This window comes from Dasypus novemcinctus, chromosome 12, assembly GCF_030445035.2.
Source record: "Dasypus novemcinctus isolate mDasNov1 chromosome 12, mDasNov1.1.hap2, whole genome shotgun sequence".
Taxonomy (NCBI): Eukaryota; Metazoa; Chordata; class Mammalia; order Cingulata; family Dasypodidae; genus Dasypus; species Dasypus novemcinctus.
In genome coordinates this window covers 34872225-34885885 of record NC_080684.1, presented here as the reverse complement: position 1 = coordinate 34885885, position 13661 = coordinate 34872225, and the positions used below count along the sequence as shown (strand labels likewise).

General features: G+C 53.9%; 1 protein-coding gene across 6 annotated transcripts in view; it reads right to left on the bottom strand.

Moving 5' to 3' along the window:
• Positions 1 to 12152, bottom strand: part of GALNT6 (polypeptide N-acetylgalactosaminyltransferase 6) — a 32590-nt gene extending 20438 nt beyond the window's left edge. The window contains exons 1-5 of one of the 6 annotated variants that reach the window (XM_058308210.1): positions 12038 to 12081; positions 11016 to 11055; positions 9961 to 10030; positions 5085 to 5206; positions 958 to 1548 (exon numbers count right to left, since the gene is read on the bottom strand). In XM_058308210.1, the coding sequence (XP_058164193.1) occupies positions 958 to 1448 (491 nt within the window). In that variant the 5' untranslated portion in view covers positions 1449 to 1548; positions 5085 to 5206; positions 9961 to 10030; positions 11016 to 11055; positions 12038 to 12081. Of the gene's footprint in view, positions 1 to 957; positions 1549 to 5084; positions 5207 to 8849; positions 9032 to 9960; positions 10031 to 11015; positions 11056 to 11307; positions 11380 to 12037 lie in introns of those variants that run through there. The other 5 variants (XM_071218884.1, XM_058308214.1, XM_058308213.1 and 2 more) reach the window with 5 other exon arrangements.
• Positions 12153 to 13661: the final 1509 nt, after the last annotated feature.

Genomic DNA, 13661 nt, shown 5'->3' with positions numbered 1-13661 from the left:
CACTGTTATCACAACTTCCCGTGACCTTTCTCTACCCTCATGCACTCCTGCTGCTCTGGGGTGCCTGGCTCGGCTGCCAGCTCCGGGACATTCCATCTCTGGTGGGTGAGTGGGCGGACGAGTCCTGGATCTCTGCCGGTCAGACAGATTTCTCCTGGACACTCCAAAGACCCCCAGACTTCTTCTCCTGGCTGCCCTCACGCCCACCACCCTTCTCTGCTGAGGAGCTTGTGAAGTCTAATTCCAGAAGGGCCCTCGTTTTACAGCCATGATACCTGGTTTTAGTTTGACATCCTCCAGGTCCACAGCCCTCAAGAACTGTGAATTTGGGGATAGAGGCTGCTGCGTGAGAAGAAGCCAGAAAGGGTACAATTCTTGAGTTAGGAAAGACAGAGGCTAAATGAGGAAGAGGAAGACCCCAAATCTTCCACTTAAGGACAGTTATAACCACAGCCACGACCGCATCGGAGCGAGGCAGTTGCGGCTCGGAGATCTAAGCACTGGTTTCGTTTCCCATGAGTGAAAATATAAACAGCTTCAAATAAAGGTTGGGATGACTTCGTGGCCCAACGGTGAGGTGTGGGGAGGTTCTGACCACTTGGGCTGTTGTCAGGAAACGCCCTCTACCCCAACAACCCAGCACTGGGGTGCCACAGTCCCTGGCAAGCAGAGGGCAAGGCCATCGAAGCCACAGCCCCCACCCCAGGTCTGGTCCTCTGTCACCTTCACAGCTGTGTTTCCCACGTCTACGGGAATCCCGGGGCCTCTGGCCTGACCATCATACTCGTGAACCCTGGCCGCAGGGATGAGGGCCCTCAGTCAGGGGAACAAGGGAGGACGTAGAGGAAATCCTTGCCTGGGTTTTAAAATGCCCTTCCATTTTTCATCTGGCCCTTGGCCATGGACAACCAGGCACGCCTAGTTCTGGCCTCACGGGGAGCTCCTTGCGCCACTTACTCCGGGGGTCGCGTGTCTGGCCCCAGCGCCCGCTGCAGGGAGATGCGGTCACTGGCGAAGGCATTGAAACAGTGCTTCTTGTAGCCCCTCTCCTTCTCCTGGGTCTCCAGGGGGGTCCACTCGCTCTTCTGAAAGGCTTTCCCATCCGCCCCCGGGCTGTTAGGATCTTGCGGTGGCCGCTCCCAGAACGGCTTCAGCTCGGCCGGGGCATAGAACCCAGGGAGGCAAGACTGGTTTGGGGGGACCACGGACTTCTGGGGCTCCGGAGCCCGGATCTGGAGCTTGGGCATCGAATCCCTGAGGTTGTTCACAGCCTCCAGCATGAGGTCCAGGACGTGGTCCTTCCGGCTCACCAGGGACTTCAGCCACGGCTTCTCCGTGGCCTGCTCCCTGCCGCTCACGTCCCTTTGCATGATGAAGAGAAAGAGCACAAAGGCGCTGCCCACCACGGCCAGGCGCAGGGGCATGTGGCGTCTGCGGAGGAGCCACATTCTCCGGAACCGGCGGGGGCCTGGCCGCGGCAGCTCGGAGTGCTGGGCTCAGCCCCGGGGACGGCTCACTGTGTCGTGGTGGCCGCAGCTTGGGGTCAGCCTGGGGAGGGAGGGGAAAGGAGCTGGAACTCTGGGGCTTGAGGCAAGGCCCTGTTGCTGAATGGTGGCATTGCCTTAGCCCAGTCACTTAACTTTCCTGTGCCTGAATTTCCTTCATCTCTAAAATGAGGAGACTTGGCTCAATTTTTCCGTCCTGCCCTAAGAATCTGACATTCATTGATGCAGAGTAACCAGAACACTGGAACATTAAATGAAGAGATTTAAGTTGACACCGCCACCTTGGTAAACAATTGGGCATGATCAAGTAAAATTTAAAACGCATATGCCCCAGGACCCAGATAGCCCACTCCTAGTTCTATACCCCAGATAAACTCTTGCTCATGTGGACCAGCAGGCACGGACAAGAACTTTTACGGCAGCTTTGACTACAATGGCAAAAACTGGAAACCACCCCAATGACGACGAGCAGCAGAATGAATAAAGTGTGAAACAGTCCCACCGTGGAGTACTCTAGAGGGAGGGCAGAAACCAAACCACTTCTACACGCCGCGACACGGGCAAGGTGTGGAGTGGAAAAACAAGCTGCAGAAAGAAACATACACTATGATTCCATCTATAGAGAATTTAAAAACAGGGACAATGAAATAACATATTGCTTAGGAGTACAAACAGGTGGTAAAACTATAAAGAAAACTAAAGGAATGATAAAACCAAAGTTTCTAAGTGGGTGTTAGAGATGGGCACACAGGGGACTTCTAAGTGAGGTGTCTTAACGTGGACGGAAGCTGCTGGTGGGATTGCTGTTATTTATACCTAACACATATTTTTTATTCTCCCATATCTACTGAAATGCAATAAAAAAGAATTTTTAAAAAATTCTAAGATTCCATGGTAACACCCTCCAGGCAGCTCTGGGTGTAGGGTTTCACCAGCCTCTACCCACTGGGCACATGGTGCCTAAGAGGATGAAGACGAACGTTTGCAAACTTTCTGTGGCGTGTTCCGGTATAAGGCTCATGAGTTATGTGCTAGACATTCGTGGCAATATACCTGGGCACAAATCCTGGTTCTGCCCCTCTAGTAATGGCACCTACTTCCTAGGGCTTTTAAAAGGGTTAAGTTTAATGAAATAATTCATGGAAAAATCTTAGCAGTCTCTGTACATAGTAAGTTCTCAAAAAGCGTATATATTTTTTATCAGTAGCAGCTGTGTGACCCTTAGGCAAATTACTTAATCTGTCTAAACCTCAATTTCCTCATCTATAAAATGAGGTAACTAATACCTAACTCACAAAGTTGTGATGAGGATTAAATCAGATGATGTTACGCAAAGTACTTGGCAGAGTGCCTGGCATATACTAAGCTCTCAATAAATGGCATCAATGATATCTATTATTATAACCAATAAGTTCCTGCTTAGCTTCCCAGCAATTATCCTCAAGTGTTTTGGTCTTTGGCCAAAGCCACACTCATCACCCCTTGTTCTGTCTGCGTATAAGCTCTGTGGAGCTGTTTAATGCTATTATTTAAACACACAGGCTCGTGCCCATGGTGACGGGAGTGCCGTAGGGGTCAGTCCTAGCATAGCCTGCTGCCTTTCATGGGACCCAAAAATACATCCTGTGCTAGGGACGAGATACTTTGGCCTGGCTCTGGCAAGGCCAAGCACACCTCCTGGAAGATAGGGGACTGCCGGGACATCCCTTCCCCTCTTGTCCCAAGCATACGTAAATATTCCCCGGAGACAAGCAGGCATGCTTTATGACATCTGGCTCAAACACCCCTTACCTCCCGAGGTGCAGCTGCTCCTGGTGGGGAGGAAATGGGGTTCCTCCACTAGGGCACACACGCAGAGGGATGCCAGGGGAGAACATCTCCCTGCAGAGCTGTGGCTGGAGGCCCACTGGCTATGGGGAACCTCCGTGCACTAGTGACAGTGACTTTGCTGTCTCTTCTCTAAGTGAGTAAAACGTTGTTTCAGCCAGTGCCTGTGCAAGTCACGCCTTTGTTGGTGACTCTGACACCTGCCAACTACGGGGTGGGCTGTGTCCCCCTAGGACTGTGTCCCTGGTGGCAGGCGCTGTTATGCTCTTGCTACCCTCCATGTGGGGAGGCTCCACCGCTGGGGGTGGCAACAGGCGTCTCTCTGTTCTGACACATGGAGTCACCTGGACCTGGGGAACATATGGCTGTCACGATCTCAGGGTGTAGCGCTCTGGGCTGGGAGAGGCTGGTGGTTTCTTTCACAGCATCAGATGCAGCATCGCCATCACAAAGCAAATCAAATGAAATCTCTTTGAGGGTCTGCTCTGTGCTGGGTATTGGCAAGGAGACAGGAGAGGAAATTTGTTCATTCTGCCCAAATTTATTAAATCCTTGCTATATGCCAGGTACTCTGCCAGATGCGGGGGTCACGGAGATGAGCACGCCCAGCCCTTGAGGTGTGGACAGTTGACTGGGTGAGTCAGATTTTTAACAGCAAGAGCCCCCAGTGAGGAGGCAGCATGACAGAGGCATCCTGGGGTTTGCAGGAAACTCAGCAAAGGAGGAGGGGGGGGCGATGTGTACGAAGAAGTCCCACAGGGGAGAAGCTTGGGCTGAGTTCCAACCCACGAGCGGCCCAGGGGAGGGAAGCACATTTCAGGCAGAGGGAAGAGCACATGCAAAGGCCGAGAGGTGGGAGACAGCATGCCAGTCAGAGACCTGCACGCAGGAGCACGCAGCTGGACGCGAGTTGCAAGAGATGGGCCTGGACAGGCGGCTGAAGCCGAGCCACGAGGGCCTTGGTTGTCATGCCAAGGGCTTGCCCTGGACTTGAGGTGATGGGGAACAATCAAGGATTAGCCGGGAGCTGAGCATGCCAGGAAGAGAACTAGGACAGCTATGTGGAGAGGATCTAGGAGATGAGCCTGATCTGGCAGCTGTGTGGTCAGTAAGAGGAGGTCGAAGACCTGACCTAAGGAAGCTGTCGTGCTCGGAAAACTCCTTGGATGGACACTGACCCCAGCAGGAACATGGAAGGAATTACAGAGGTGTGAGATGTAGTCCTTTCCCCAAGGGATTTCCTCCAAGTCTAGTTGGAGAGCACGAACTGCTAGCCCCGGGCCCAGGTAGCCCCTGTCCAGGGAGGGGAAAGCAGCAGGAAAAAGAGCTTTCCCGGGATACCCTTTCGTATTTTGAATCCTGACTGCCTTACCAATTTGAAAATTAATAAAGTTAAAATTTAGTAACGGCCCAGAAAGTAAGTGCCAAGTTCAGAAAAGCAGAGCTCCCCATGGGCTTGAGGCAGGCGTCGAGGAGATCAGTGGCGAGGCAGTTTCCCACCCCAGGGCTCGAGGCACGCCAGGGCCAGCACAGGGGCTTCTACTTGAGCGGGACACCCCATCAGTTGTGGAACTGCCCCGGCCAGGCCCAATGGGAGGGCCAGCAGAATAGAGGAGTGCTTTCCAATAGAAGCTGCACCTGCCCTGCTGCTTTCTGTCTACCTCCCCACTCCAGCAAGAAAGAGGACACTGTTAGAAACAGAGGCATGGCAGCAGCTTTGTCACCAGGCTGTTGTCAGTCCTCAAGACTTACCTCCTCCAGGAAGGCTTCCCTGATTGATTCACTTAGAATTACCCAAGTCACGCCAGCTCCCTGATGGGGTAATGCCTTGTGGTCCCTCGCGGTAGAGTTCGTTTTTGCTCCTTTTATTTTTCCTGGAGAGAGAGAAACAGGGTTAAATCGAGCCCTTCCCAGGCATCTCCTCCCTCAATCCAACCTGGCTGTCTAAGCCTCTCTGGAGCCTGCAGTTCCTCAACACACTAACCACATCCTGAAAAGAAACGGAGACACCTGTGATTAGCCCTGGCAATAAGGGACGCACACTGCAGTTTGTTTGCTCAGTATGCAGACGTCAGGAAAGAGACAGAATCCAATGGAAGCGAAAGGGCTTTGGGATTAAGGATTCAAATGATTCCCAAGTGGGGTGAGCAAGGACCGGGAGGCTGTCCTCCAGGAGCCTTGGTGAAGGAATAGCCCCTATTCTAGGACTTCGTAGAGTGGGAAGGGTTCTCTCCCATTAGGCTACGTAGCCCCCTCATCTTTGGACTTCCACAGCCTGGCCTCAAGCGCCACTGGCAAGTGTGTCTACAACCCTCATCCACTCACTCCCCTCCTGTTGCTGACTTTTTTCCAAGTCCTTTTACTCCAACTCATCAGGCCACGATTGGTTTCAATGCCAAGAGGCCAGACATTTTCTTCTTCCAGGAAGCCTTCCAAGATGAAACAAATGGAACATCCTTCTCTGGGCTTGCTGGCCTGAACGTGGACTCATCTTCTCTCACTGCTATAAGGGGACGAAGGCTTCACCTGGCCTGGTGTCTATCAAACTGCTGACGGCAACCCATTTCAGAAATGAGAACTAAATTTAGTGTGTTGCAAATCAGCGTGGAAAAAATTTTTTGTTACGACCATGATAGAATACAATGGAAAGAAAATACCAAAGTGTGTCACCTGTACTATGGGAAAACACTGTTTTGTTAAACTTTTGTTGCAGTTAGATGTATACAGAGTGTCTCAAAAAGTCTCAGCCCAGGGAGAGGATGTGGCTCAAACAGTTGAGTATCTGCTTCCCACATGGGACCAGGGTTTGGTGCCCCCTGCCTTCTAAAAACAAAAACAAGCAACAAGTGAACACATGAAAAAACCAACTCAGGGGAACCAGTGTGGCTTGGTGGTTGAGCACTGGCTTCCCACATACAAGGTCCCGGGTTCAACCCCCAGCCCCCAATACCTTAAAAAAAAAAAGTCTTTCTTAGTGCAGTTTAAAGATTTTACAACTTTAGAAGTATAAATGCTGCAAGCTTATGAAGAGTTTTCATTGAAAGCTTAATTTAAATATCTTTTATTTAGTTTTGTGACTTTTGAATATATTTTTATTTTCGTATTTGTTTCATTCCTTCAAAGATGGTAAACACGGCCTGACAAAAAGGAAAATTAAAGGATTTGTTATTCAAAATGCATAAAACCAAATAAAGGTAAACGAAATGTAAATTAAAATTGCAAATGATTTAAAAAATGAGTTCGTAGAACCTGTATTTCCACCAAGAAGGCTGCTCAAATCTCCTAGCAGAATTAATCTCTCCCTGCCTCGCCCTCAGCACACAGCGTTCACTTCTACGCTAGCCCTCATCACAGCCTGCCTCGCGTTAGTCATTTATTCCTGGATCTGTCTTCCCCACGTGTCTGCGAGCTCCTGGACCAGGAAGGTCCTGTCGTTTTGACCTTCCAATCACTTGCAAGGTCTAGCACAACCCTGCATATAGTAGGTGTTCCATAAACCCTTGTTAAATGAGATGAGAAAACCCAAACTGGCGGGGTTAACGTGACCCGCCCGAATCGACCGCATTCGGCACGACTGACTTGCCTGTACGATGTTGTGATGCCTTCACAGCAGGCATTTGAACCATCGGGCACGCTGTTACTGCATGGTTAGCTTGCTACCTTCACTAGTCTGTCGGTGAGTCAGTTCCCTCAGGGCACAGATGAGTCGGAGTGGTCAGGGGACTTCCCTGTCATCACAAGCTGGGCGTTCCCAGGATCAGAACCGTCCCGGCCACTGCTCTGCTCACCCCCCTCTTCCCTCCCACAGAATCGAGTCCTGCAGGAAGGCTCGGGGGGGCCTCCTGGGTCTGGGGCAGGGCTCTTCTCTCCAGCCTCCCGCACTCCACTCTCAGACCCCACAACCCCTGTGCTCGGTGCTTGCCTTCTCCGGGTCCCGCGTAGGGTTACAAAGCTTTAAAGAGGCGGAAATTGGAAGTCCCAAGCAAAGCCTCTGCTTTTGCGAAAGCCAGGCTCAGCCACCCGGGGCCCACGCCCTTGCGGGCCAGGTGGCCCCTTTGTAACAAAGTTTCTTTCTGTTTATCGCCTGAGCTGCGCACCTCCGCACCTCCGGGAGACGTGGCAGCCAGGAAGTAAACAGTCTCCACATCACCACAGGGATGTTTGCTCAAGGTGCTCAGACCACAGCGCAGCGGCAGGCTTCTTAGGAAAGTGAGGACAGTCACCACCCTCAGGTGTGCGGAGCTGGGCATCAAGCTGCAGGAGGGCAGGCCACCCTCCCTCTCAGGCCGGGCGGCCAAATGACTGTCCCTTTTCTCTGTGCGAGCACTTTCTCTCCATCAAACACGGCCCCCGGATCGTTTCCCCTGCACTCGTGCTGGGAACAGAGAGGCAAGTTACCTCCTCCAAAGCCTTGCCTCCACCTCTGGCTCTTATCACGGAATGCTGGGAGTTTTCCACTTTTCCCTTAACTATACCTTCAAGACACTTCATCTTTTCCCCAAGACTAAAGCTGCAGCGCTGTGGCTTATTTTCCCAGAGACATGCACTGGACGTTATTTCTGCGGCGAGCCTATCACGGTCCCGCCTCTCCCCGCCGCCCCGCCCTTCCAGGAGATTTAGGTTCATATTATCTTTGCATAACATTTTAAGCTTAAGTTACCCAAACACGGATTCTCAGTTGAAAAACCCAACCCAACTTTGTTCACCACTGTATGTATCCCTAACACGGGGCTTGGCATATCACCCAGGGCACTCAGTAAATATCCAGGGACTTAGTCCTAGTTTGTCAAAGTCACCAAAAATCAAAATGATATGTAACCAACAGGAACGACACGCAGGTCCAAGAGCTCACAGGTTGTTCACTGGGGGATATCCCCTCAGGCCCTTCCAGCTGTCCTCAGATTGAGCCGTGACACTGGTGGCTCCTAGGAACCCAGGGATACAGAAAGGGCTCAGGTGGGGATGGCGTGAGAGTCCCTAAGCTCCTAGGAACCTTGTTCAATTGGCTGCTTCTGACCACCAGGCTGGGCTTGAGAGAAGTCAAAAAAGGAACTTGAACTGAGTGTCACCACCGACCGGTGGTGGGGGAAAAGGGAAGAGAGAGGGAGGGGAACAGTGGGGCTGGGGGGGGGGGGTAGGTATTCTTGTAGGCTTGGCTCCGGATGCGATGTGGTGGCAGGGGACGGAACCGAGCCTTCTCCCGCTCTCCTCACCCCCCAGTCTGCTCCTGGCTGCAGAACTTGTAACCAGGGCTACACCCAGAACTCAGGGTCTGTACCCTCCTGCCCACGCTAACAGCCGTCCCAACTTCCCCTCTGCTGCCCATGGCACCACAAGCCCTGACTCGACCCCTGCCCATTTCCAGGGGCAGTGGGACTCCCAGGCCCGAAGTCGTTTTTTCCTCCCTTTCTCAAAATTAGGCTCACCCCACTGGGGCCCCAAATTCTGCTGACTCATCCCCTGCCCCCTGGATCCTCCCCTTCCTTTCCACACTCAAAACCGTCATTGGAGACTCACGCCCTTATCACCCAACATCTGGAGGATCAGCAGGAACGTCTGGCCAGCCTCCTTCGTCTCAGGCCTCTCTCTCCCTTCCACAGTCAGAGCAGCCAGGCTCCATAGCCCTTTAGCGCCTTCTGATTGTGGCCGAAACACAGCCCGGGCAGCCTGCTTCCTGTTGGCTGCTCACCCCCGAGCTTGACCAGTGCTAGGCACTGGCTATCTTTCCCCCCTCAAAGCCCTTCCTTTATCTTCTTACCAAGCAAGTCATGTTTCTTTTCTCTTTCAAATTCTTACTTGGAACTTCCCTTATCCAAGACGACTTACTAGACCAAGGTACAGCTCACTGCCTCAGTTATCTAAGTCTCTACATTTCACTACCTGTGCTTTCTCCACGTGGACCCTCCCCACTGGATTTTAGGAGGGAGGAAGAAGCAACAGGCCTAGACACCAGCTCCCTAGATCCTGGCTCCTTTCTCCTTTTCAACCCTGGTCCCTACACTTCTGCTCCTAGAATGCCTTCCACCTAACCCTTCGACCCCAGTAGCGTCCCTCTGCCCTGAGGTATATGTGGATATGCCCTCCTGTTCCGCTGACCTGGTTGTCCTCCTGTGTTCTCTAGGAAATGCAGAGCTGAGGGCAAGGATTAGGTTTCTTCCTCCAAATCTCTACCTAGGGCTCAGGACTGGGTAGTGCAGGGCACAGGAGAATAATCGGACTCCACAGGACTCTCGTGCATTCTTAAAGAGTCTCCTAACAGTTCTTTTTCTCCCGGGACTGAACCCATCCTTGTTCACTGCGCAAGCCTTCCACACAGCACAATTGCAGCATTGAGCGCCACGCAGAGACAGGCACCGCCCTGCATCTGACCTCTCGCTTATTCAAATCCACACCCTCGTCGCCATCAAATGGGAAAGGACATCTTGGGCTTTCCCGGAGAACAGGAGAGGACTGCAGGAAGAGCCAAGCTCCCCAAGCCCGTGGCACGGCCCCTCACTGGGTCCCTTCGGCACGGAGATACCTCCTCCGGTCCTGGCCTCGTTTCTAGGGCTTGAGATGTCGGCACACGCCCGTGGGAGCCAGAAGATGTTTGGGACAATAGCACCGTCATTTTAATATTAATACTTACAGTTATCGTCTCCATTTCACGCATTAGGAAGCTGAAGGACAGGAGGTCAAGTAACTTGACAAGGTAACAGCTAGGAAATAGCAGAGGCAGAACTTGACCTTTGGTCCATGTCTCTCTCAAGCCAACTTTCTTAACCACTGCCCCGCATTGCCTTTCCCTGGGCTGGTGCTTGGAGCTTTGCCAGAGCACTTTCGTATACATCTTCTCATGTGTTCCCCACCTAGGGCGTGTGTATGTGATCTGGCTAAGTTCATACAGCTGACTCAGTGACAGAGCTGGCTCAGCTGCCAGGCTCCAATATACCCACTATTTCCCTGCACGGAGAAGCCCTCGGCTCTGGGGCTAGCTGCCCCTCCTGTTCTTCTGACCTAGGGGATGGTCCCATAGAATAAGCCCACGTCAGACACTGCCCAGGCTTCCCCAGCGGAGGTCGGGCTAAGATTTTCTGATCTCAGAGGGCGTCTGGCATGTGTCAGCGCCTCCCCTTCCCAGGCCCGAGCTCTTCCACGCTGCCGCTGGGAGTCAGCTACCCCGCTGGCTGTGGGCAGTGATTACCAGGGTGAGGTCATCACAGACAACCAAGGACCCTTCTCAGTTCTGCCAGCTCCACACTTCCCTCTTCCCTCTGATGGTTCTGTTCTGCTCTCTGCCCTGGCAGGGGGGGGGGGTCTCTCTTATTAGCTTGGGATGCCTACCTTGGATGGCTCCTTTGAGGAACTGGAGCTAGGGAACTGACAGCAGTGATACCACTGGCATCTGATGGGGTTTTTTTTTTTGAGGTACTGGGGGCAAGGATTGAACCCAGGACCTCATGTGTGGGGAGCTGGCACTCAACCACTGAGCCACATCGGCTCCCCAGAGTTGGTTTTTTCATTTGTTTGGCTTGTTGTCTGTTTTTGTTTTTTCCAGGGGACTGAACCCAGGACCCCCCATGTGGGAGGTGGGCCCTCTACCGCTTGAGCCACGCCCGCTCCAGATGGATAATTTGAGCCAAAGTATATTTTCAATGCCTTGCTTAGCGTGCTCTATTCACCACTTGAATTTGCCTGTCTCACCCTTCTCACTCTTCTTCCCATGAGAAGGCACACAGCCCACCTGTGGGGAGAGGGAAACAAGGTCTGGATGGTACCCACACATCTCTAGTAAAAGGAACATAAACCCTCCAGGCTCTTTGGTGTGTCCAGGTTATTACCCTCATCCAGGGCTATAAAGTGCATTAGTGATGCGTTAAAATCCTGGGGGGAATGCTGCAGTGGCTTGCAGGCTAACGGAGGGGCCTGCTTAGTCTCACCGGCTAACTGACTCCTTTCCCTCCCCCTCCTCCCTCCCAAGAGTTTCCTGTCCTACCCTCTGCAGAGGTCTGGGGTGGCTGGTCCTGGGGCAAGTGACAAGCTGTTTTTCCTTTCTGTCAGCCTGGGGCTTGGAACAAGTGACAGAGAAATTGGGAAGTTGGTGACCATCAGTCAGGAACACCCAGACACCCACACCTCCCAAATTACCCACCCCCAAAAGGCCCCAGCGTCCGGAGGGAGGACCACCTACAACCAGGCAGGGCCCAGATCACCCCCCACCAGCCGGGCTCCTCCTGCCTTGCCCCTTTGCTCAGGTGCAACGTGGCACTGGCAGGGGAAACCCTCTGAAAGACTCTTCTGGACCGGGGCACACGGCGCACCCGCCTAGAGGAGACGGGCACAGAAGGAACATGGAGGGGACGAGGCTGGAAAGCCCCGAAGTGGGGGGCTGAGTCCCCTCCACTCCCCACCAAGTTCCAGAGGTCTGAGCTGCCCCACTCGTCTCTCAAAGAAGCGGCAAGGGTGCAGCGGTGGAGGAGAGCTAGAGGCCACCACCACGGACAAAGAGCGCGGGAGGAGGCCCTGACCGGCCCGGCTCGGCCCCTTCCCTCTACTGTGGGGGCCCAGAACCAAGAGGAGGTGGGCGCAGGGGGGCTGGCGAGGAGCGACGCCGCCGAGGCAGCGAGATGGACGGGAGGGAAGTCCCGAGAAGCGGGAGGGCTCTGGGTTCCGAGGCCGTGGGAGCTGGCGGGGGCGGTGAGGGGCGCGGGACGGCTGCCGCTTACCTGTCGCGCCGAGGTCGAGCCGCGGCCACGCCGCCGCGCCGCCGGGGGTGGCCCGCGGGGCCGTGCGGGAGGGCGGGGCGGGGCGGGCGCCCTGGCGGCTGTGGCGCTCCGCCTCTCGGCCGCCAGGTGCGAGCGCGCCCGCCGCGCCCCCGCGCGCCGCTGCGGGGCCCCGGCCGCCCCGCGGGTCCTAGGGCCGCCCGGAGGTCGGCGGGGGGGCGCGCGTCCCGCCGCGCCTGGCAGCCGAGCTTCTCCAGTTCCCGGCCCGGCCCGGGGCCGCCAGTTCCTGCGGCCAAGCCCTCAGCGCCGGAAAGAGACGGCGGGGTCCCAGCCCCCCAAAAGCCGGCCCGCGTTAGCAGAGCCGCCGGCGGCGCGGAGCGGCGGAGGGAAGCGCAGCGCGCGGAGCGCGGGCCTGGCGGCTGCGCTGCCGAAAGCGCTCAGAGGCGAGAGGCGGCGGCGCTGGAGCGGAACACTCGGCGGGGCTCCGGCCCAGGTTTGCTTCTCGTTTGCGGGGTGGTCTTGGGCAAATGACCCTTCGCCACCATCCAACAACAATAGCTAGTGTGACTCATGTGCCACGAACGGTGCTAAGGGCGCCACGTGCTGAGTCTCAGCTAAGCCTCCGTGGGTATGCACCGTTATCATCTCCAGTGACCTGGAAGGTCGCTGAGTACACAACTAGAGAGTTTCAAATTCAATTCCTTCCAAAATATATTCACCAAATGCAATGAATGTGCCACAGTGATGAAAGAGGTTGTTGATGCGGGAGGAGTAGGAGTGGGGTGGGGCGTGGCAGTGTATGGGAAACTTATGTATATTTATTTATTTTAAATTGCCCCCCCCCCCCCCCCCGTGCCCATTCCCTATGTGTTCTGTGTCCGCTTGCGTTCTTGTCAGTGGCACCTGGAACCTGTGTCTCTTTTTTGTTGCGTCAGTTCTCCATGTGTGTGGTGCCACTCCTGGGCAGGCTGCGCTTTCTTCGTGCAGGGCGGCTCTCTTCCCATGGGTGCATGCCTTGCACGTAGGGCTCCCCTACATGGGGGACACCCCTGCGTGATATGGCATTCCTTGCGCGCATCAGCACTGCGCATGGGCCAGTTCACCACACAGGTCAGGAGGCCCTGGGTTTGAACCCTGGACCTCCCATATGATAGGCAGACACTCTTATCAGTTGAGCCAAATCCCCTTCCCCCTCATATTTTTTAATGTAACATTTGGTGTGATCTATATATCTTTTAAAATAATAATAATAACAAATACTTCAAAAAAAAATTAATTCCTAAACTTGTGTCCTGAATTATCCAGCCAGGGTCTCCTGCTGGGTCCTTTTCAGCTTTAATGTTCGGTGATTTGATCTTTTGGGTCCCTATCTCAGTGATAAAGAAGCAGGATGGGTGACTCCAAATAGCCAATAATTTGGAAAGTTTCTATTTGCTGATGGAATTAATTTTATCATAGAAACTTGGACCACTACTTTTCTTTTGACATGCAACTGAGTCTGTATTTCTAAGTCCATAAGAACTGGGAACAGGGGTGCAGGTGGCTAGAGGTGAGTAAGAAGATAGCACCAACATGAAGTGGGAAGGGTGGGGGAAGCTGCTTGGGGATTAACAGTTGGATGAAGGAA